Genomic DNA, 24,108 nt, shown 5'->3' with positions numbered 1-24,108 from the left:
TGTAGGTTTGGGTTAATAATAGTAATAATAACAAAAATAATAAAAAAGCGCAAAAATCAGTCCAATCAAATTCATGTTTTTCATTTAAGTTCCATTAAAAATAAATATTAAATTTAATATCATATAAAAATAAATGGACAATTGGTCTGCCCTTCCTACAGGTAATGTTCAACTAAATAAATTACTATTTTCTCCGTTCTACTATTAGGATGATATTTAGTTTTGTGTTATTTTTAAAAATATTTTTATATTTATATAATTTTTTTACAAATATTATTTTAATTAGTATTATAATACATTAATGAAAATATTTTTATTTTTTTTAATTTGTACTAAAATTTAATATAATAATTAATATATTTATTCATTTATTTTTTACACACTAAAATAAAAAAATAGATAAAATTGTTAAAATATAAAAAAAGTATTATTATTAGGCAAAATAGCAAAACCAACTAAAAAATTTCAAAAAATCTACTTATATTTCCAAAATATTGCATTCTGTCTCCACTCTAAATTTGACTAAAGAACGTTAAATTTTATACGTTAAATCTACTTATGTTTCCAAAAATAACTTAAGTCATTTTCGTCTCTATCTCCATGTGTTTGTGTTATAAATTTGAGATCGATTTCAAATTTAATTATGTTTAACTAATTTAAAAGAAAAAAAATAAATTAAGATTAAATTTTTAAAGTATAAAAAAAAAATAAGGAAGCAGCTACAGTTAAAAATAGGCACTTGAACGTACAACCGCCGGAGATTTTTTGCAGCATTTTAAAATATATTTTGAGCAAATTCTGAAATTCATAGTAAATTTTTTTACTATTTTGCGTTATTATTATTATTATTGGTACACAAACCTGTGTTGATTACCCTAATTAGAATTAGTAACATATTATAATAATCGCTTTTGCTTTTGCCTTTTTATCCACGCTTCTCAGTAACATTTTCATTTTTTGTTTTGTTTTGTTTCGTTTGTATCCCCAAAAATTCTATTCTGACCTCTGTTGTCTGCCCCAACCCCAACTGCCATGGATTTGCTGCCTGGAGAATCGCCTCAGATCTTGAGCAAGACCAAGCAGCGCTTCCGTTCCCTCAAACTTGTCACCCTCAATGAGGACGACGTTCTCGCGGAGGCGCCCTTTGGCGCTGACTACGGCCAACTCACCAATGGCCTTACCTACTACGTGCGCGTTAATTCCAAGCCCAAAATGAGGGCTGCTCTTGCTCTAGCTATTAGGGTTGGGTACGTGCATTTTCCCCACCGTTCTCCCTTTGTAGATTCGATTCTTTTCGCTATCTGAAATGTTTCTTTAACTTGTTTTATTTACTGCTTCTCCTTAATTTTGTGCTGATTTGGGTTTGATTAGAAGTTCGAGTTAGTTATAGTCATTTGTGAAATGCAGCTAATGGCAACTGGAGATTGCCCTTTGTTGTGATTGCATCTTTCTCTTTTTACGCCCAGCAACGATTAAAGCTCTTACCACTTTCTTTTTATATGGTAAAATTAAAGAAGAATATGATACTGTCGTGCTGTATTGGCTCTTTACAAATCCATATTCCATGCCACTCCGTTAAGTGCTTCTTTAGGTCTGAACAAATTGGAATAAATCTACTTTCCACTATTAGCTAGTGGTCTGTATTTACTTGATGATGCCAATCTTTGCATGTTTATTGGATAAATAGCTTTTATGAGCTCAAAGAAACCCTGTTCTTTGTGCAAGGGTAAAGTCGTAAGTGATTTACTGAATTCCCAAAACAGAGGCATACTTTAAAGCTGAAGCTAGGTCTTGAAAGAAATTTATGTCACTGCATAAACCCTCTTTGACTGTCTGCTTTTGTTTGTTCCCACTCACAATGGTATCAAACTATCAATCCGCTGATACCTATTTGTTGGTAGTGTAGGGGTCTTTCATACATTGATGGCAGCCATCCATTCAGTTATTTGATTTTGAAGCATGACTTTCCAAAAACTGATGGACATCTGAGGAAGTAGCAATGTGTCTATTGCAACTTTACTAGGGAAACAAAAATATGCCTGAGAATGGAACATTTCTGTCTAGATATGCTGACAAGAACTGATCTCTCTCTTGATATGTTTCATACTTCTAAAATCCTTGTGACAGGTATTAATGGAAGAAATTATTTACTTGATGTATGATTATTTTTGTGTAGGTTTATTTTCCTGACAAATGAAATTATTTCTGATGTACATTTAGGTTATGGTAATTAATTAGATGTTCTAGATTGGTTAGTCTCTAACCCAAATTGATGCATTTTACCAAGTTTAGTTATTGTTCATGGCAGTTCAGTTTTGGAAGAGGAGGAAGAACGTGGAGTTGCACACATAGTTGAGCATTTAGCTTTCAGTGCTACTAAAAAGTATTCAAACCATGATATTGTCAAATTTCTTGAAAGTATTGGGGCTGAATTTGGTGCCTGCCAAAATGCTGTTACATCGGCTGATGAAACTGTTTATGAGTTATTTGTTCCTGTTGACAAGCCCGAACTTTTATCTCAGGCCATTTCAGTATTGGCAGAGTTCAGTTCTGAGGTATGTGTTTATTATTTATATGTTGTTGAAACATAAATCTTTTTTGAAAACAGTCTCATAACTTGTGTGTTACAGGTTCGTGTATCAGCAGATGACTTGGAAAAAGAAAGGGGAGCGGTACTGGAAGAGTATAGAGGAAGCAGAAATGCTAATGGAAGGATGCAGGATGCCCACTGGGTTTTGATGATGGAGGGTTCAAAAGTAAGACTCATTTTTTTTGTGGATCCTTCACCTCACAGTGATGGAACTGGAACTCTAAAGCCAACGAAAAATTTTGTATTCATACTAACTTTTGTGGAGTCAATTGCAGTATGCAGAGCGTTTACCCATTGGACTAGAAAAAGTGATCCGAACTGTTTCCCCCAACACTGTTAAACAATTCTATAAGAAATGGTACCATTTACACAATATGGCTTTGATTGCTGTTGGAGACTTCCCTGATACACAGGTTGAATTATTTATTTATTTTGATCTCTTTTGCTCTTATATAAATTCACCTAGTCTTGAGATTTATTAGCTGTTCTCTCTCTTTTCTCCCCTTGATTGTGGTAGAGTGTTGTGAAGATGATAAAAAATCATTTTGAAGATAAAGTTCCAGTAGTTGATCCCCCAATTATACCTCAATTCACCGTGCCTTCTCATGAGGAACCACGATATTCAAGTTTCGTAGAATCTGAAGCCGCTGGGGTAAAATTTGGCTTCTGTCTTTCAATCCCCTGCTCCCTAAATTTAGTGTAACATTACCAACTTCTGACATTTGAACTTTTAACTTGCATTATACTTATATTTTATAATTGATTTGTAACAGTCAGCGGTGATGATCAGTTGCAAAGTCCCTGTGGATGAGCTGAAAACTGTAAAAGACTACCGGAATTTACTGGCTGAATCCATGTTCTTTCATGCTTTGAACCAGAGGTTCTTTAAATTGTCTCGGAAGAAGGATCCTCCCTACTTTTCTTGCTCGGCTGCTGCGGATGTGCTTGTTCGTCCAACTAAAGCCTATATAATGACTTCGTCCTGCAAGCAAAATGGAACTATTGCAGCACTCGAATCAATGCTGATCGAGGTGTGTCCTTTACCCTGATGAACCCACGTATATTTCATTCCTCTACTTATGTATGACTTTTTAGGTTGCCAGAGTTCGTATGCATGGATTTTCTGAGCGAGAAATATCTGTCGCTCGTGCTCTTTTAATGTCAGAGATTGAATCTGCCTATCTAGAGCGCGATCAAATGCAATCTACCAATTTGCGAGATGAGTATATCCAGGTAATACCCTCCCCTGGTCTGAATTAAGTACTTCAATGCTTATTCTTCTCAACATTTGAACTTATTTCTCAGCATTTTCTCCGAAATGAACCTGTTGTTGGCATTGAATACGAAGCACAACTTCACAAAACCCTTCTACCAAGTGAGTATTTTGCAGTCCTTCCATTAAGATATTCTTCACTGTAAGTTCTCATAATATTTTATTTATATTTTTAAACCCCTTGAATGGTAGATGTGTCGGCTGCTGAAGTATCGAAGTACTCGAAGAATTTTCGAACATCATGTAATTGTGTTATAAAAACAATTGAACCTCACGCTGCCGCAACAGTTGATGATTTGAGAACTGTTGTTTCAACGGTCAGAACTCTTGAAGAAGAAGGAAATATTTCTCCCTGGGATGATGAGAGCATCCCAGAAGAAATTATTAGCACACAGCCAAATCCAGGGTACTGTTACACTCCCTTCTCCACAAGTTCTGAATATAAGAAGCATCTCTAACTTGAAAAAAAATTCCAGTAATTGTTAGTCCCCCTATTATAAGTGAATGTAAGTAATTCTTTGTATATGGTATTAGAAAGCAATGGTCCTGAATATATATGCGCATGTGTGTGTGTACATATGCAATGAGAAAAATTGGTTACTATTAGTATATCAGGTGCGAATCATGAAATCTAGGTTTTATAAAATAATTAAGATGATGGTATGGAAGAATATGGAGTTGCAATATATGGTGCTGTTATATAATTTGGATATGAATTTACTCCTTATAATACTAGCCAGTAAGATCTAGTGGGCAATGTTTACAGCTTTTCTGCAAAACTTGATTGCTTTTGTTTTGTTTCAGTCATGTGGTGGAGCAGTTTGAGTACTCCAGTATTGGTGCCATGGAATTGATTCTTTCAAATGGCATGCGGGTTTGCTATAAATGCACTGATTTTTTCGATGACCAGGTAATCAGTTGTAAAGCTATTACACTCTAAATTATTATTTCGGAATTTGTATTGTATGCATTGGATACACATCTCTATGTTCTAAAATTGGGCAAGTATTTGAGAACATGAATGCCAATTTTGTTCTGAGTTGGTGGGGCGGTGGATGTTAAGTACCTATCAAGGCATGATTGATTTTTTAAAATGTTATTCCTGGAAATGCATTTCACTCTGAAAATAAGACATGTGTGAGGAAAAAAAGAACCTGCATGCCTTATTTTTATTTATTTATTTATTTTTTGGAGGGAGGGGGTGGAGAGCAACAAATTATTATTTGATTAAAAATAAATAAAATCAAGGGATACAAAGGGAATAATGGTTGGAGCTAAAAGCAAGCAACAGTCTGACAACTAAGAGGGAGACAACTAGAGAACTTAGAGCCAAGAAATAAGATCTATATCAAGAGAAGCTCCACGGTAAGCTAGGAAATCAGCTAGATTATTTCCACTTCTTGTGATGAGATGGACAACAATAATAGGATGCTTTGAGATGATATTTAGGAGTTGGGGCTGCGCTGGTGATCCAACAAGGGCAATAGTAGAGTCGACACTCAAGGATGATTTTAGGGAGAGGTCCAATCTGCACTTGAAAGAGATGGTCAAGGCGATGAATAATTGCTAGGATTTCTGCTTCATTTGAGTCCACATTTCCAATTGATTTTGACATAAAAAAATATGACATGACTGGAATGATCTATGACAATGCTGCCAATGCCAGCATGGCCTGGTTGGAGGTTTGGATTGCTGATCTGATGTAGGTTGTTCACAAGAAAGGCACTGGAACAACCGCACCTTGCAATTTTGCTTGATACCACACGGAAACCAGAAGACAAATGCGAAAAATAATCGAAGGTGGGGAGTATGACTTGTTGCTGAAGATGACATTGGAGAGCAAAGGTGCATCCATTGAGAGCTTCAACATTTGGAGGCAAACACATTGGTTTCCTAAAGTGAAAGAAAGTCATTCCAAATTGGCGCAATACATGGACAATGCTGAAAGAGATGAGATACTGAGTCTGCTCCAAGTGACAGAGAGCACAGAGATTGTCTGAAATTTAGCAATCCCTAGACCGGAGGACAAGTCTGACAGCTAAATCCTCTCTTCTCTCTAACCAATTTCTAGATGAACATGTTAATTCTATGGGGAGCCTTTCTATCTGAAATGATGTGACCTGGATCCCAAAATGAGGATGTAGAGGGAGCTAAAGCTTGTCTGAAAGAGTGGCACAAAAACAACCCATTTGGATTAGGCTTCCAAATAAACCTGTCAGGTTCCAGTTCTAGTAAAATTGTTTTATGGAGAATGTTCTGGAGATCAAGCCACAAATCCAGTCAAAACGGCTCCTGTGCAGTTTAATGTCCCAAGCCCAAGTTCCATCCTTCCAAGCTCAAATTCTGAAATTTGCCAATTCTCTTGCAAGAAACTATGTATAGGCACCAACAATCCACTTTTAAATGTCAAGATGCAACCAAGAGTCATCTCAAAATTGATACTCGAACCACTTCCCACCCAAAGGTCAAAAGCCAAACTTATTTTCAAGAGCATCGCGTTATGACTTGGACTCCAAGACATGTTTTGAGTATGTATCTTTATCATTATGCTTCAGACTGCAGAACTGTGAAACAAATATTACATTGTCGACGAGGCCCTTATTGTTATTATCTGTTTAGCAGATCTATGGGATGCATCTGTACTCTATTCATCACCTTCATTTGTGTGTCATTTGAAGTGGAGAGTTCAAATATATGCAATGAATGTGTTATCTTGTTTGAAGGGCTGTTTTTATTTAGTGCTCATATAGTATGTTTGACATTTTGTGACCATCTCCTAGTTACTTACTTTTTTCTGATGTATTTAATGAATATGACTTGTAAAGGATATCATGTGTTATTCTGGTGAGTTCTTATGAATTTTGGTTATTCCTAAATAAGTTTCACTTCTGAAGAACAGGACACTAGAAATAGCTATCTTTCCTAGACTAATGCATCCACAAGGCATTTCTAGTCTACGTGGACGTGTCAAGGGGAAATAACTTCCTTTGCAAGGTGTTATCTCCTTAATATGAATATATAATGAAACCAATGACATTTGTGGAATGTCCTTTATAATATCAGAATATTTATGATAATCTCATACTCTTCAATTGTTAATTAGTGTGTTATGCTTTCTGGAATTGGAATTGATTTGTCTCTTATGGAGTCTGTTAGGTTTCTATGGAAGGGCAGACTGGTCAATCTTGTGTTGTGTTTATTAATAATCTAGTGCACTTTTTTGATTCATATTAATTACATGAGAAAATATATAATAATTGCCAAAAATAATCAGGGTCTTGTTGTATTTGTGGTGACATCTAAAAAAGTAAAAATATCTTCTTTTCTGAAATAATTTAATTATAGACATCTAATCTTTGAAAAGCTAGATGCTAGGTCTTGGTTGAGATAATCTTGCATAATATTAACAGTTTGTTTGAATAGGTTTTGTTCACAGGTTTTTCATATGGAGGCTTATCTGAACTCCAAGAAAGTGAATATTTCTCTTGCTCAATGGGTCCTACTATTGCTGGTGAAATTGGTATATTTGGTCATAGACCTTCTGTGCTGGCCGATATGCTTGCTGGTAAAAGAGCTGAAGTTGGCACAAGTCTTGGTGCTTATATGAGAAGCTTTTCTGGAGACTGCTCACCTTCAGACTTGGAAACTGCATTGCAGGTTCTTTAATTTTCCATATGCTTATGCTCATAACATTTCTGCATGTTTAAAAGTGGTATCTGTGAGTCTTAAATCCATATTTCAATAAGGTTTGTGTAATTTCTAATTTCAATAAGGATTGTGTAATTTTGGCTTTGCTTGTGGCTTTAACCCCAAATTTTAATTATTAAAATCTACTAATTTTCTTTCAAAGACATCACATGATTCAACATCCATTTTCTATTCAGAAAACCACATCCGACGACTATTTTCACTTGAAAACATCAAAACCATAGCACCAAAATAAAATAGACAATTAAAACACAAACTTTGGTTCCTACCTTTGTTTAAGAGTCGTAAGACTCTTGCAAACTTCTATTTTCTATCTTCTCCAAGGTCTAGAGATGATGTGGTTTTAATTGTATATCCAAGTTTTATCAGGGAAACTGATGCTGATAGCGATATTATAAAGTAATTCATTTTGGTTATCTTCATAGTGTTAATTTGTATTGGCATTTTGTGCCCAACTAATTTCTCTCTGCATTTGCTCTTTTCCTTACCAGCTGGTGTATCAACTCTTTGTGACAAATGTAGAAGCAGGGGAAGAAGATGTAAAAATAGTGATGCAGATGGCAGAAGAATCTGTTCGTGCTCAAGAGAGAGACCCTTATACTGCATTTTCTAACCGTGTGAGGGAGATCAATTATGGAAGTTCCTATTTTTTCAGGGTAAGCCTTCTACCTTCTAAAGCTATTGAAATTACTTTCATACATTCAAGAATAACCCAATTCTTTTCCTTCTCAGCCAATTAAAATTAACAACCTACGGAAAGTTGACCCCATCAAGGCTTGTGAATATTTTAACAATTGTTTTAAGGATCCTTCAACTTTTACTGTGGTCATTGTTGGGAATATTGAACCTGGCATTGCTTGTCCTTTGATACTACAATATTTGGTAAGTCGTATGTTTTCTCCCAAATGGTTTTTTTTGCTTAAGATAAATTTCCTCTCTGTTTACATGTTTAAATCTTTTTATTGTAGGGAGGGATCCCAAGACCTCCCAGTCCAATAATGAATTTCAAACGTGATGAACTCAAAGGCTTACCATTTACTTTTCCTTCTGCTGTCATCAGGTTGCTCAGTTTCTTTTTTTTTTATTTTTTTATTTTTATTTTTTTTCATATACGGAAATCCATGATAGGTTCACCATTGGTGATTAATGGTTTTGGGGGATTTGCTTTTAAGTTCGAAATTCACTGAATGCCTGGGAGATTGGCATCAATGAGCTCTGAAAATTATACTAATGCTGTGATAAATATGTTGTAGAGAAGTTGTGCGGAGCCCTATGGTGGAAGCCCAGTGTTCCGTCCAGCTGTGCTTTCCTGTTGAGCTTAAGAATGAGCATATGGTATTAACTTTCCTTCATTAGACCTTGTTTAAATTTAGGAGGAAATTAGGATTAACATCGCACAAGTTTTTCCTCTCATACTTACCATTTCAGATGGAAGATGTTCACTTGACTGGGTTGATGAGCAAGCTTCTGGAAACAAAGATATTGCAAGTACTCCGGTTTAAGCATGGACAGGTATTGGCATATAATTACTTATTTTATTATTATTATTATGATGATGATGTAAATACCCACTGGATATATGAGTTAATGTTTTGGAAAACTACATAATATGGCAGATTTACTCTGCTGGAGTTTCTGTGTTCCTTGGTGGCAACAAACCTTCAAGAGTCGGTAACATTCGTGGAGATATAAGTGTTAATTTTTCCTGTGATCCTGAGATATCATCCACACTGGTGAGCTTCTTCTGTTCCATTAATTTGTTCCAAGTTGGTACCTTACATGTCAAATAACTTTACAGGTCAATCTTGCCTTGGATGAAATTCTACGACTTCAAGAGGAAGGACCTTCAGACGATGATGTCTCTACCATCCTTGAAATTGAGCAGCGGGCCCATGAAAATGGATTGCAGGTGTATACTGTGAACTATGTCAAAGAACGATATTCCCTTTTTAATATTTAACTATTTGCTTTATGCAAAATGTTTATTAAACTCTTGTGTGTCCTTTCACACCTATTTGTGTTTAGAATATATATATATATGTAGATATATATTAAATGAACTTTTTTACTGATTATTCTTGTGGCATCTAGGAGAACTACTATTGGCTGGAGAGGATTCTACGAAGTTACCAATCTAGGATATATTCTGGTGATGTTGGCGCCACTTTCAAGGTTTCATCTATTTCCTTCTCTTATACCTCAAACCTCAAAAATCCTTTTTACCATTCTTTGTTTTTTGGGTATATTGTTATTTTTTCATGCTTGGATAAGGTTGAATCATAACTTGAATAGGTTTATTAGGCATGAACATCAGGGTACTTTGATTTGTTTATCGGATAATAAGCACACTGGGTAAACCACCGGTTTAACTAATAGCAAGACTTGGAGGAGGGTTTGAACCCATGATCTCATGGTCACGAGTTCACCCCCATACCATCAAGTTATCCCTTACATGGTTTTAGTTTAGCATTCCTTTTCTCCCTTTGGTATTTCTGAAATGTATTCATGTCTTGGTTTATTGATCTTTTGTTTAATCCTAATTGATTCTAAGTTTACACACTAATTTTAGTGTTGCTTCTAGGCACATCGTAACAGGCAATACAGTAGCTGAGACTCTTAGTAGACAAATGTTATGATATTCTGATGTCACTCAAGTGCTTTCTGGTTGATGCTTAGTCTGGTTCCTTGCAAATAGAATGGAATTATAGTACAGTTGCAAGTAAGAAGATGTCAGTAATTCTGAAAATTAACATCGATGATGCAGCATGTGCGTATTATGGTTATACTAATTTATACCTTGTTATATTGACCCATAAGTAAATTGACAGCTGTTTGGGTTATGAGGTGGACATGGTAGTGCAGCCTAACACCTGCTTGTCCCCAAGAAATATATCTACCATCTGACAGAGAATAATGTTGGGCTTCTTTGAATATATTTTGGAATAGTAAGTAATATGGAAAAAAAAAAAAAAAAAAAGTATTTGATGTGATATAAATGTGTTGTATGCTGCGTTTGGAATAGAAAATAGTTTAGTGATCTAATATTTTAGTAAATACATAGATTTTTTATGAGATGTCTTCTTTTTAGAAAGAGAAACGTCGATGAATATTACGAAAACAAAATTTAAAACGATTAGCTTGGCTAAGTATTTGTGGTGATTCTTGTAGATTCAAGACGAGGGGCGTAATGGAGTAAGAAATACATTGACCCCGGCAACAGCTCAGTTGGCATTGCAAAGAATCATCCCGTTCCCGTGCAAAAAGCAGTACACTGTAGTAATTCTTATGCCCCAATCATCCTGTTTAAAGAGGCTAAGATCATTCATCAACACCAGAGACCCAAAGGCACGACTATTTATATTGATTTTCTTGATTTTGATTCTTGTGAACCGTCTGACATGGTTTCTGTCGATGCAGATTTTGGTAGGCGTCGCCGGCTCAGCAATTTTGGGTTTCACACTATGGAAATACTCTCAAAGAGCAGCGTCCTCATCGGCTTCAGCTTAGATCTAGAGCACTACCTGCATAGCAAATAACCTTACTAAAAAGCTGCATAGCAACAGATAAAGAAGCTACGGTTTTGTTTCAGCAGATGCTGTTGTTATTCGACTAGGTTCATTGGTAACTCCTCCCTTCATTGTTCCGAGACAATAGCTTATGTGATATGTAAATGCTGAACTTTATTGGCTACATTGGAAGTCAGTGATTGATATGAACTATATGAGATGATTGATTAAGTTACCTACTATTATTATTAGAGATGGAACGTTTTCTGTGTCTACTATATTAGTTTCCAATATACTCATCAAATAACTTGATACAGAGAATTGCACATTGTTGGGCTTATCGTAGTGGAGGGTTGTGTTGGATGGTAACATATTAGTATAAATAATTATTATTATTATTATTTTTAATATAATTATTTATAAGTTTAAATCAAAATAATTAAATGATTTAATTAAAATAAAAAAATTATAAATTATAAAATTTTAAAAAAATAAAATGAAAATAATGGACAGCAAAAGTAATAAAATGTTACATTGTGAATCTTATAGTTACCAAAAATAAAAATTGGACTATTTTTAGGACGGACCGAAATAATAAAATATATTCACAGCAAAATTTTGTGACCGTTGAGTTGGAATTTGGATAGTAAATTTTTTTGAATTATAAAAAATAGATATTTGATTTGATATTTATAGTGAGAAATTTTTTGATGAATTATGGAAATATTACAAATCCTCCAAACAAACACACCCTAAGCAGCACCATGAAAGGCACATGGTGGAGGGGATCTTTCGACATCCTTGGTGAGACTTCCCATTCCACCGATTCCATGAGCGAAAATCTTAGCTTCTACGGGGAAGTTTTATATTATGGTAAGAAGTTGTTAAACCTAATTAACTTCGGTGTGGAAATGAGAATAACAAAGAAGAAAAGCATAAAGAAGAGAAAGCCATGTCAGAATCAATCGTTAACCCTGTAATAATGGAATAAGAAGATTAAAAATGTAGAGAAATAGAAAAAAAAATACATATATATACATTTGTCGATATAAAATATATCTAACAAACTAAATATCAAGTTTAATTAAACAAATCCTAACAAAATCATACATATTTAAATTATAAATATAAGCACCATAATCAAATTAGCACGGTGTTGATTTGACCAAATCAAAATATATAATAAAAGCATACAATATATATTTCTACATATCACAATATATGCTATGCTATATTATAAATATATTGTGTTGTATATAATATATATTGTATACTTTTATTGTACGTTCTAATGGAGTCAAATCAATAAGTTTTACTGCCTATAAATATAAATATAGATATAAATCTAACACCCTCGTTTAAGCTTGAGCGTACAAGTCATACAATTCAAGTTTGTTGCAGATTAACATGGATTTAGGACTTCTCAGAGATTTTGTTAATATGTATGCATATTGATGATATGAAGGTACATATTTGGTATTTATGGACCCAAATAAAATATTCTCCTTGATGAAGTGTCAATTTATTTCATTATGTGTTGTTTATTCAAGAAATACTAGGTTCGATGCAATGCAAAATTTTATCTGGTATCACACCATACCTCATTTCGCTACTTCATAGAACTTGAGTTCACAAAGTCATTCTTTAATTCAAAAAAGCTCACATGTATTTAAGGTCATATAACTATATTTAGCCTCGGGACTAGAATGCATGACCATATTTTATTTTTTACTTTTCCAAAATTTCAAATTACCTTTTTACCAACATAGAATAACCAAAAGTAGATGTCTATCGACCAAAGATCCTAATCAATCAACATCTGACTATCCAATAATTTTGAGTGATTGTAACTTGTATAAAGTAGACATTTTTTCGAAAAGATCCTAATCAATCAACATCTGACTATCCAATAATTTTGAGTGATTGTAACTTGTATAAAGTAGACATTTTTTCGGAAACCCGTTAATATACCACAAAATACACATAAGTGCTTTCTAATGAGAGTCATATGGAGAAAACATAAACTAAGTCAATGCACTTACTGCAAATAATATTTTTCAACTAGTGAGATAATTGAGCTTTTCAACTAGCATTCTATATTGGTCAACGTCAGTCAATCCCTCTCTGTTCAACAATTTATTTATTTGGATTTATAGGAGAATCCACTGCTTCACATTCATTCATGTTGTTTCTTCCAACATATTAAAAATATAATTTCTCTGAGATAAGATAACATTATTTGTTTTGTTAGACAATCTTAATTTACAAGAAGTACCGTAATGGTTTCAAATCTTTAGTATAGAAATAGTTGCGTAGTGCTCCTTTAATTGTGTAATACCATCAATATCATTTCCAATTATGACAATATCATCAACATAGACAATTAAGTAAACACATAGTCATCTAGAGTATGGGTAAAGATTATAATATGATAAAACAAATATTGTGTCATATGAAATTCTTGAGTAACAAGACCGAAGCATCCAAACCATGCACATGAAGACTACTTAAGCTATAGAGTGAGTGACAAAGGCGATATATAAAACCAGATTCCCTATGAGCAACAAAACTAGACGGTTGCTCTAAATACACCTCTTTTTGAAGCTTACTATGCAAAAAAACATTTTTAATGTCCTACTGACGAATGAACCAACAATACATAACCACCATTGAAAGAAAAAGACGAACATGAGATATTTTGGCAACAAGGATAAAAGATTTCTGTATAGTCTTCTCCATATATGAGCCAACTTTGACTGCATAAACACATTGAATAAGTATGGGTGTCTTTCATTGTGGCAATAAAACCAACTTCCAAGTATTGTTAGCAAGCCAAGTAGACATTTCCTCCATCATGACCTAATGTCACCCTGCAGATCCAAGGTCTCACGCCAAGAGTGTGGAACATAGATTAAATCTAAGGTAGATACAACACTATATAAGGAATGAGATAAACAATGATAACTAAGAAAACAATAAACATGATTGGGATAACGAATAGACCGAGTACCTCGAAGCAATGCAACATGTGATGGTGGAGTCATAAATATGGAAAGAGGCAGAACCGAAGCTAGTCAACAATAAACATATATGATAGTGAGGATGTATGTTCTGATGTTTCTATGTATGTCGACTATAAACTTGGAGTGAAGACTTGGAAAGAGAGGCCATTGGAATAGGAGTCATAAGTATTGTAGAGAAAGGTGATGTGGAAGATGTTATTGTGAAATATAGTGATGACTAAAATAATATGACATCTGAATTAAGGTAATATCTACGAGTAGAGGGAGAATAACATCGATAACTCTTTTGAAAACTAGAGTACCCAAGATAAACACATTTGGTTGACCAAGGATGTAACTAGAGTACCTGAGAAACACACATTTGGTTGACCAATGATGTAATTTTTCCAAACCAATGGAATGATCATGGACAAAACACATACAGTTAAGCACATGAAGATGTATAAGATATAATGACACATTAAACTAGAGACATGTAATGAAAATCTTATGACCTAGGGTAGTAGACAAAAAACAATTACTTAGATCACATGATGTAAGGATAGTATCAACCCAAAATTGAAACAAAACATTACAATGTAAAAGGAAGATATAAGTTATTTATACTAAATAACGACTCTTGCACTCAGCCACCCCATTTTGATGGGGATAGTGGAAAATACAAGATGACTGATGAATAATTCTCTGAGAAGACACAAACTCACTAAATGAGAGAAAAAAACTTCTTACCATTATCGCTCCTCAAGACTTTAATATATGTGTGATATTGTGTACGAAATTCAACAAAAAAATTGTGAATATAGTAAGTAATTTGGATCTATTTCTCATTAAATAAACTCAAGCACATCAACTAAAATCATCAATAAAATGGAAAAAATAAAAAAAATTAGATTTGACATAGAACAACAGGGACCTCAAATATTTGAGTGAACAAATGCAAAAGACTCAAATGCTCTATTATCGACGCACTTTGGAAAAATAGTACAAGTTTATTTTCCAAGCTCCCATAACTTACATGGTAACGAAGGTAGAAGAAATACGCTTTAATTTTGATAAATTGGGATGACCTAGTCATTGATAGAACAATTAAGGAAACTCAAGAAAATCAGTTGCAATAGTAAAAAATAAACAACGAGACTCATTTAGATAATATAGCCTATGAGACTTACGCATAGATAACAAACGAATTACTTGTCAATAAGATAAAATAATCTAATTTTTTAGTAATTCAAATAACATATATAAGGTTAAATAGACTTTATGAGACATAAATAACATACTCAAGAGATATATTAGGTAACAAACAAACCCTACCAATAACTTAATGATATGTTTTTATCACCATTAGCTAGAGTAATATGTGTTGGTGAGTTTGACGAATGAAAAGTAAAAGGTAAAAAGAAATTACTAGACATATGATCAGTTGTACTAGAATATAAAACCTAATAACCCAATGTAGATTGAGAAATACGATAAATAAAGTTTGGACATTAGGAAAGGTGTTTGAACTAGTGAAGAATGATTGTTCAAATGAATAGAATTGAATGAACCATTATAATGGACATGACTTATGGTAATGGAGTTAGATGACAAACATTTATTCAAATTAGTATAAACAACATTAATCGTATGAGGAGGATGCCCGTGAAGGCAATAACAACATTCTTGAATATAACATATCTTGTGACAATAAGTACACTGCAAATAAAAGTGTCTAGTATAAGTTAATTAAAAAGTCTGCCATAAGCACCAAAAGAGAAAAAGAGACCCCAATAGAAAATTTGGTGGCGGCAATGGCAACGTGTGTGGTACACGCACAACAATAGCGGTGGACAATGATGCCGTTGGACGCATAGTGAAGAGGGGAATGTGCCGGCATGGCTTGTGTCTAAAATTTCTGTTGAGAAAAAATTGAAAATCGGCCATAATAAAAAAAAGGATAAACTATTTTTTTAGTCCCGTATTTGACCCCCTTTATCATTTTAGAACTTTAAGTGAAACATGTCTGAAAATAGTATCGTAAGTAAAACTTTTTTGCTAACATGGTCCTCCGGTGCCGGACTCGCCACGTTGGCTGCCGTTGTTGACGTGGCGCTGACGCGGCTGACATGTCATCGCCACGTAGATGCCACGTCGGAGGACCATTTTAGCGAAAATATTTTACTTGCAGGACTATTTTCAGACAAAGTCCATTTAAATATCCTAAAAAAATGATAAAAGAGGTCATATACGAGACTAAAAAAATAGTTTCCCAAGACATTTATAAAATAAAAAATAAAAAATAAATCCACATGTCGCTAGCGTGGCATCTACATGGCGATGACATGTCAGCTGCGTCAGTGCTATGTCAGCAACGGCGGGCTAGCGTGGTGAGTCCGGCACCGGAGGACCATTTTAGAGAAATTTTTCCTCTTGGCTTATGTCGAGATATTGATTCCTTCACACAACAATTTTCTTCTAGTATCGACGAATTCGAAGAGGTGGTCCGGGTTCCAAATTCAATCTCTGCGCCACTCACTGGATCTTATCTTGCTATAGACAATACAACCATTAATATTACTTATGAGACTATTTTTAGACAGGGTTCACTTAAAGTCCTAAAATGATAAAAGGAGTCAAATACAAAACTTAAAAAACAGTTTACCCTAAAAAAAACCATTGGATTCTAGTGGCAGTGCATACGGCGGCAGACAATGGTCCTCTCACTGTGGTTGGAAGCGCCGGTGGATAGGAATGGTGATTATAGGGTTGGTTGGGTGAAAAAGTCACTAAAATCGGTAAAAGAAATATAATTAAAGAATTTTTTGTTGGAGTAGAGTTTAAAAAGGAGGTGGAAACCATAGCTAAAAATGATAAAGGTTTACCTAAATCCTAATAGATTTTGATACTATGTAGAAAAATAAAAGAAGAATACTTTATTTCATTCGAAGATAAAAATAAAAAATAAATATATGTGTTGAAAGGAAATCTATCTAAAAATTTTGAATCGAATATTTAATAAATGCATTCTAACTAAATCATATCTATATAAATTATAGATGTAGACATTATTCTAACAAAAACCATGGTGGCCAAATCAACTATTAACCTTTTATTACCTATAACATCATTATTCTTCATTCATCGTAACAATAGAATCAAATCAAAACCTACACAATAGAAAAAAAGACAAATCTCAAACATTTTATTTAAATCCAAATAAAAATGAATAAGTTTTTGTGTTTGGATTACCAATTTTTTAATTTGGAAAACTAAATGCATCTCTAAAGTATAATTACTATTTTATCGACTATTAAGATCTTTTCGTAAATACACATACACACATGTTTGGCAATCATAGTGTATTTATCATGCATGTACCCTTATTTTGCTCTTTTGAATTTTAATTAATTCTATTTGAAAATATTTGGATTTTGTATTTGAAATTTTAAGTGAATTATATATGCAAGGATTAAAGATGAAAGATTTCATTTAATTTTATATCTCAATATTATAATTTATAAGTAAATAAAATTTGATAGCCATACAAGATGTCACATTCAATTAATTCATCTTTCATTCAATTTATCATTTAACTGGAATAGAATATGTTATTTGTTTTATAGGTCAAAATTGATGGATTGCAGACATTGGAAATTTGGGGATATGGAGACATGAGCAATATATGGTGCCGGCATATTCCTTAGTCTTTTTTTAAATCATTAGAGATTTTGGCGATAAGAAGTTGTCACAACATCAAGAGTTTATTTTCTTCTGCAATTGTTGGGCACCTTGTCAACATCGAAACATTATATATTGAGGATTGGAAGAAAATGAAAGTAAGTGCTCACAAATTGAGTCTTTGTCGCTTGAATCTCTGACTACTGAAACAAAAAGTAAGTTTTGAGAGAGAAGGTGGTTACCTCTGTTTCATTCATTGCAAAATAATTTTTAATACATTCTTATCTTATATACAAATGGATATGCTAAATCATATTCTATGCCTAGACTATTGATGGGCATAGGCCCAATGTAAATCACATTTTATATGTTTATGTACAAAGCCCAACTAAATTGGACCCAATATGTTCTACATTTTTCTTCACGCCCCTTAAGCTGAGCAACAACGAGAGCCAATTTCAGCTTGACAAGTGCTTGGGAGAAAAGAGCAGGACCTAATGATTTGGTGAAAGTGTTAGCTAAATGTTATTCAGAATTGACATGGAAGGGTTGGATAAAACCAGAGGGTGCATACTGCCGGACAAAGTGACAATCAATGTCAATGTGTTTGGATCATTCATGGTGAGTGAGATTCTTTATGAGTTGGATGGTGGAGAGGTTGTCACAGTACAATGGGATATGCAAGGGTGGTGGGAGCTAAAAATTAAAGAAAAAAGATATGACAACCATAGCAATTCTGAAACAATAGCAGAAAAAGCTTGATATTAAGCTTCAGTGGATGATTTGGAGAATGTAGAGTGTTCCTTAGTTTTCCAGGAAACCAAGGATAAGCCAGAGAATATACATAAGCCAGAGATGGATTTATGGTGTCGAGATAGCAACCCCAATATGCATCAACAAATGGAGTAATTGAAAGTCTGAGAGAGAGAGGAAGAACAAATGGAATTATATGGTACCTCTGAGATATCTGAGGACTTGCTATGCTGCAGTCCAATGTTAGGTGGTAGGAGCAGCCATGAATTGTGATAGTTGCTGAAAAACAAAGGAGATGTTAGGTCGTGTCATAGTGAGATAAAGAAGTTTTCCAACCACACGTCTGTATTTTGAAGGTTGGGACAAAGGATTTCCCACTTTCAACTGGAGTTTACATCATGTTGCAAATGGGGTAAGAGCAGTTGTACAATTCTGTATACCAGATTATTGAAGAATATCTTCCAAGTATCGCTTTTGAGACACTTAGATCCTTTTGAGTTGATTGGGTGATCTGAAAACCAAGAAAATAATCTGCCTCCACAAATCTTTAATGGTGAATTCTTGATTCAATAAGGCTTTAAGTCAGTCAGTTTTAGACTGATCATTGCCAGTGACAAGTATGTCATATGGGGTATTGTTGGAAAATCGATTCATTATTTATTCGATGTAATTTAATTTTAAATTAAATTCACAATTTTCGGAACCAATTATTAGATGAGTTGAAATGCATGTGGGTTGTATAGTGATTATTGATAGGTTGGTTAGGCACATGAGCATAAGTTTTGTCTATGGCTCAAAAGTCTTGGTCATGGTTGTAGGCTTGGGCTTAATGTCTGGTGAATATTAGACTTGATGAAGTCTATTATATTCCGAAGCCAAATTGAGACAACAAAATATTTTGTTGAAGCAAAAAATTATAATTACATGCATATATGATAATAATTAATTGAAATTCAAAATTCAAATAATATATTTATGACCGGAATTAAATTCGATGTTTATGACCGAATATTACCGAAATTATGACCAGTGATTACCGGCCATTAAAACAGTGGCGGTTTTGACCCGAGAAATTTATTTTCCGAGGGTTGAAGTGCCTACAAAAGGCCATCCTCACACCCATTTCTATACACCACCACCAAGAAGAGACCCCAAGTTCTCTCTATCTCCTCTCTGGCAACCATTTATAGCGAATTTTACTGCGAAATTCGGAAAATCTCCTTTGTCTAGTCTTCCAACATAGTTGTTGTCCCCTTATTTTAGTTCTTCAGAGCTCCGAAATGTTGGGGTGCCATCTAATTCAGAGACGAACGTTGTTTTATCTTTGAGAACATTGCGCCACGAAACGGAGGCACTATCGAGGCATATTCGTTTTTACGGAGAGAGTTTCTACCTTGACTTGATGTATTTATTGAATTTATTTTGATAATATATTTTGATCATCAGATTTATTTTGATAAATTAGAGAGAGGTTGTACCTCGACTCGACGTGATTATGATAAATTAGAGAGAGGTTCTACCTCGACTCGATGTGATTATCAAATTTAATTTGATATATTATTGTGATTATCGAGTTTATTTTGATAAATTATTTTGATTATCGAATTTTATTTTTTGATAATTGTAATCCATCAAAAGAAAAGGCCTAGATTACCAGCTGGCCCAACAAAGATCTTGCAACCAAATGCCCAAAATAAGTAGATTCTTTCACATTCTCGGGCCGGCCCAGCCTTACAGGTAGCAGCCTATAAGAGCATGTCCGGGTGTGGACTCGATCAGAAAGGTGATATAGAGAGGTGTTCTGTAAGAGGAAGGTCAAATACTCGTGGAGAAGATCCCAAGAGAATAGTAGACCTTTCATATTCTCGGGCCAACCCGGTCTTACAGCAGCCCATAAGAACAAGTCCAAATGTGGACTTGATCAAGAAGGTGACATGGGGAGTTGCTTTGTAGGAGAAATGTCAAATACTTGTGAATGAGGTCCAAAGAGAAGAAAAGATCCAATGTAAAGCAACCCGAAGCAAGTGGCCCGTGGCCCAACAATTCCTTGGCCCGTTGACCCGCTTGGCCCATTAGCCAAAGAGGCCCAATCCGGTTTGAAGGCATCACAGGTGATAAGGCACAATTAGAAGGCGGTTGAGGGAAAATTGAAGTTGTTGGAGAGAATTTAAAGATAAAACTTTATCCAACAAGATTAAAAAAATAACAAGAATTCAAGGTTAGCAGTTCAGATCAGATTATGGATCAACCTCCAGGGGTGGATATGATCAAGATGAAGGTTGTTTGGTAGGAAGGAGATTGAGATTTTGGTGGGAAATGTCAAAATAGATAGAAGCTTATCCAAAAATAAGGCTTTTATCCAAATTATGGATCGACATCCAAGGGATAAAATACGACCTCCCAAAGATGTGAATGAGACCCGTACACCTTCTACACGCATGCATAATTTTTCTTTCAATTTGTTTAAGCATTTTTAGATTTTTTCTATAGCTTTCTTTCATTCTCCTGCAATTTTATGAAATTCAGCTTTCGATATTCAATTTACAGCATTTATTTTTCCTTTTCAAATCAATTTTTTTGCTTTCTTGTTGCATTATTCACAAGATCATCGCGAGATAGCCCGGATCTTTTTTTGAGAAAATCGGAAAACTTTTCGAAGAAATCAATTTCGACAGGCTTTTCCGATTAAGCTGTCGATGACGATTTTTACAACAAAAATAATTATTTGATATTCTGGCATTATAATAATTTTCTAACCTTTAGAGAGATAATTTGCTACAAGATCGGTGCGCATCAACCTTGGCGCGGCCATAATAGCGCAAGTGATGATATTTCACGACCAAATGCTATTTTTAGAAACTATGAATTAGATATATGATTATTTTTACACATATTTTACCAAGGGGTGCAACATACATGACTTAAAATAAGATTATATATCCTAAAAATATTTTACATTTAAATTAATTATTTTACTTTAATGTATAATAATTATTTTTATATAATGAATTTAGGCTCTGTTTACATACATAATTTTGAAAAGTTTTGTACTATTAATTAACAATAATTGTTTTTAGAAAAATACATTAAATATATATTTTATCTCATAAAATATCACATTAAATTCCTAAATTCTTGTAATTTTAAAAAATTTGCCATTCAAGTATACTCGAAAAATATCACATTAAATTTTCTTTCTTAGTATACATTAAACGTTCAACAATCATATCATTCAAGCTTTTCAAATATATGTATTAATATATATTTCAAAATTACATATGATTCATCTAATGTAATTTGTTTTATCAGATATAATTTACAAATTATTAAGTTTAATTGAAAATTTAGTGCGAGTATACTAAAAAATTTACAGTTGTGCTTCAACGTTATAATATATATATATATATCAACATGCACAACTAATACCTCTTACAAAACATAAAATTTAATTTCCGATAAAAAAATATTATTAAACAATTTAATTTCCGATAAAAAAAATATTATTAAACAATAATATAAAACATATATATAATATATAATTCAAACATAAAGTCAAAGTCTACTAAAATAAACCTAGTGGGGGAATAGACAATATAAAACCAAAAGATTATGATGCTGAACTTGTTGATAGCATGTGCTTTCTTTCACCGGCATATGCAAACTGTAATTAAAAAATAGGATGTTATTTATTTATATTTAAATAATGTTGTGTAAGAGTATATTATATAGGATTATATTATAGACTATTAATTTATGTATTATATTTGTATTATTTTAATATAAATAATATATTATTTATATTAGTAATATTGTCTTTTTTTTTTTTATAGCATATAATATGCTGTCAATTTGATGTTCAATTTTAAAATTTATCACCGTAACTGTTGAGCATTTGTGTATCTGGTTGGTAGTTGAGAACTTTGATAGCATTCGTTTTTATAGAAAACTAGACACATTTTCTATAATATTAATTATATATAATAGTAGTCCCGTAAGGGATGATTTCGTGACCGTGAGATTATGGGTTCAAATTTTGACGTCTTTAGATCTTCCAGATTATAAGGTTCAGCCTAGATTTACCCAGAGCGCAATCGTCAAATTCCCACCTTATAAACAAAAACAAATATATATAATAGTAAAGAAAAATTAGAATAATTCAAATTAAAATAGTAGTAATATATTTTCAGTCTTCATTGTGGTTTAATTAAAACTGAATTTGGGATTATAAACAATAAAAATATGATTAAAACAGTTTCTTTATTTAATAATTAAATGTTTAATATAATATATTAAAAAAATAAAAATTCTAAATTTAATATATATATATATATTAAAAAATAAATGAATAGTAAATCTGATCTCATGGACAAACAATTAGTATTAATTAGTATGTGTTAGTTGATTGGCGGAAGTGGTCAGAATTAAGCATCTAACGTAGTAGGTCAGTGTATTTTGTATTTTTGGATAAATGTGTTATTTTATTTAAGTATAGAGAATTGTGAAAATGATATATTATATATTGTGTTAATGTATATATTATATATTTTTAATAATATTTATGAAAATCGTTCTACAGGGATTTGTTCCTATGAAAGATTCTCCCCGGTTTTTAGGATTTATGATTTTTTTTTTCAAAAATACCAAATGAAATATTTATTATTTATTTTTATTTTTTTATATCATACTAAAAATTAATTTTACATTTACAATAACATTAACACATATTTATATCAAATCATAATTCAAAATTCAAACCGTCGGATACCATATGTACACTTGACCATATCACCAAGTTGTACTCATATTTTAAAGTAGTCTTCCAGCAAAGCAAATTAAAGAGCAGTAGATGGTAATCTGCGCATTTCCCGGCCAAGGAGACATCTCCACGATGATGCATTCATCCATGGTCAGAAGAAAGAATATATATATATATATATACCATATTCACGTACGCTTCACCATCATCATTGCTAGTTTATTATTAATTAATGGTAAAATGGCTCATAACTCCTCCGTGATTTTGAAATTTTGCGTAAAATTTTTTTGTACTTTAAAAATTGCATGGTACTCCCCTATATTTTGAAAAACGTTCCATGAAATCCCACCCCCATGAAACCTCCGTTGTGTGATGGGAACATGATTTCATGCGATATTTTTTAAAGTATAAGAGAGCGTCATGAAATTTTTTTAAGTAAATTGAATATTTATACTGAGTCTCGGAATCACAGAGGGGTTTCATGCAATATTTTTTAAAGTATAAAGATGTTTTATGCAATTTTTAAAATAAATAGGGATTTTTTCGAAATTACAATAGAGTTTTAGACAATTTTGCCTTAATTAATTCACTCTCTTGTCTTGTCTTTCTCTTCTACACATACAGGTAGCTAACTCTCAATTATTTCTTCTTCATCTTCTTCTCTTCAGATTCATCAAATTCAAATTCAAATTCAAATTCAAATTCAAATTCAAATTCAAATCTTCTTCGTATAGACATATTGCTCAAAAACTGCATATCAGGTTTGTATATCCATCCCTACATTACCAATCAATTCTCATTTTTGTGTGCGTCTGCAATATATATATATATATATATAT

The 24,108-nt window shown here is 33.1% G+C and overlaps 1 protein-coding gene across 4 annotated transcripts; it reads left to right on the top strand.

Annotated features, from left to right (window-relative positions):
- Positions 1-954: 954 nt before the first annotated feature.
- On the top strand, positions 955-11,337 carry LOC127264892 (zinc protease PQQL-like). Of its 4 annotated transcripts, none has more exons than XM_051294469.1 (22): positions 1,099-1,247; positions 1,907-2,127; positions 2,314-2,555; positions 2,631-2,756; positions 2,866-3,003; positions 3,108-3,242; positions 3,364-3,621; positions 3,686-3,823; positions 3,896-3,965; positions 4,056-4,269; positions 4,668-4,773; positions 7,287-7,520; positions 8,063-8,227; positions 8,304-8,453; positions 8,540-8,631; positions 8,825-8,906; positions 9,000-9,083; positions 9,188-9,304; positions 9,370-9,480; positions 9,663-9,743; positions 10,740-10,916; positions 10,989-11,337. In XM_051294469.1, exons 2-22 carry the CDS (start codon positions 2,046-2,048, stop codon positions 11,076-11,078), a joined length of 2,892 nt encoding a protein of 963 aa, XP_051150426.1. In that variant the 5' UTR covers positions 1,099-1,247; positions 1,907-2,045; the 3' UTR covers positions 11,079-11,337. The 4 variants fall into 4 exon arrangements, with proteins under 4 accessions (XP_051150425.1, XP_051150426.1, XP_051150427.1 ...); XM_051294470.1 differs by having other exon boundaries at positions 2,309-2,555; XM_051294468.1 differs by lacking the exon at positions 1,907-2,127 and having other exon boundaries at positions 955-1,247; positions 2,309-2,555.
- The last annotated feature ends 12,771 nt before the right edge of the window (positions 11,338-24,108 follow it).

This window comes from Andrographis paniculata, unplaced genomic scaffold (genome assembly GCF_009805555.1).
Source record: "Andrographis paniculata isolate CXL003 unplaced genomic scaffold, ASM980555v1 Contig71END, whole genome shotgun sequence".
NCBI lineage: Eukaryota > Viridiplantae > Streptophyta > Magnoliopsida > Lamiales > Acanthaceae > Andrographis > Andrographis paniculata.
The sequence above is the reverse complement of the archived record's forward strand: the minus strand, read 5'-3'. Positions and strand labels throughout refer to the sequence as shown.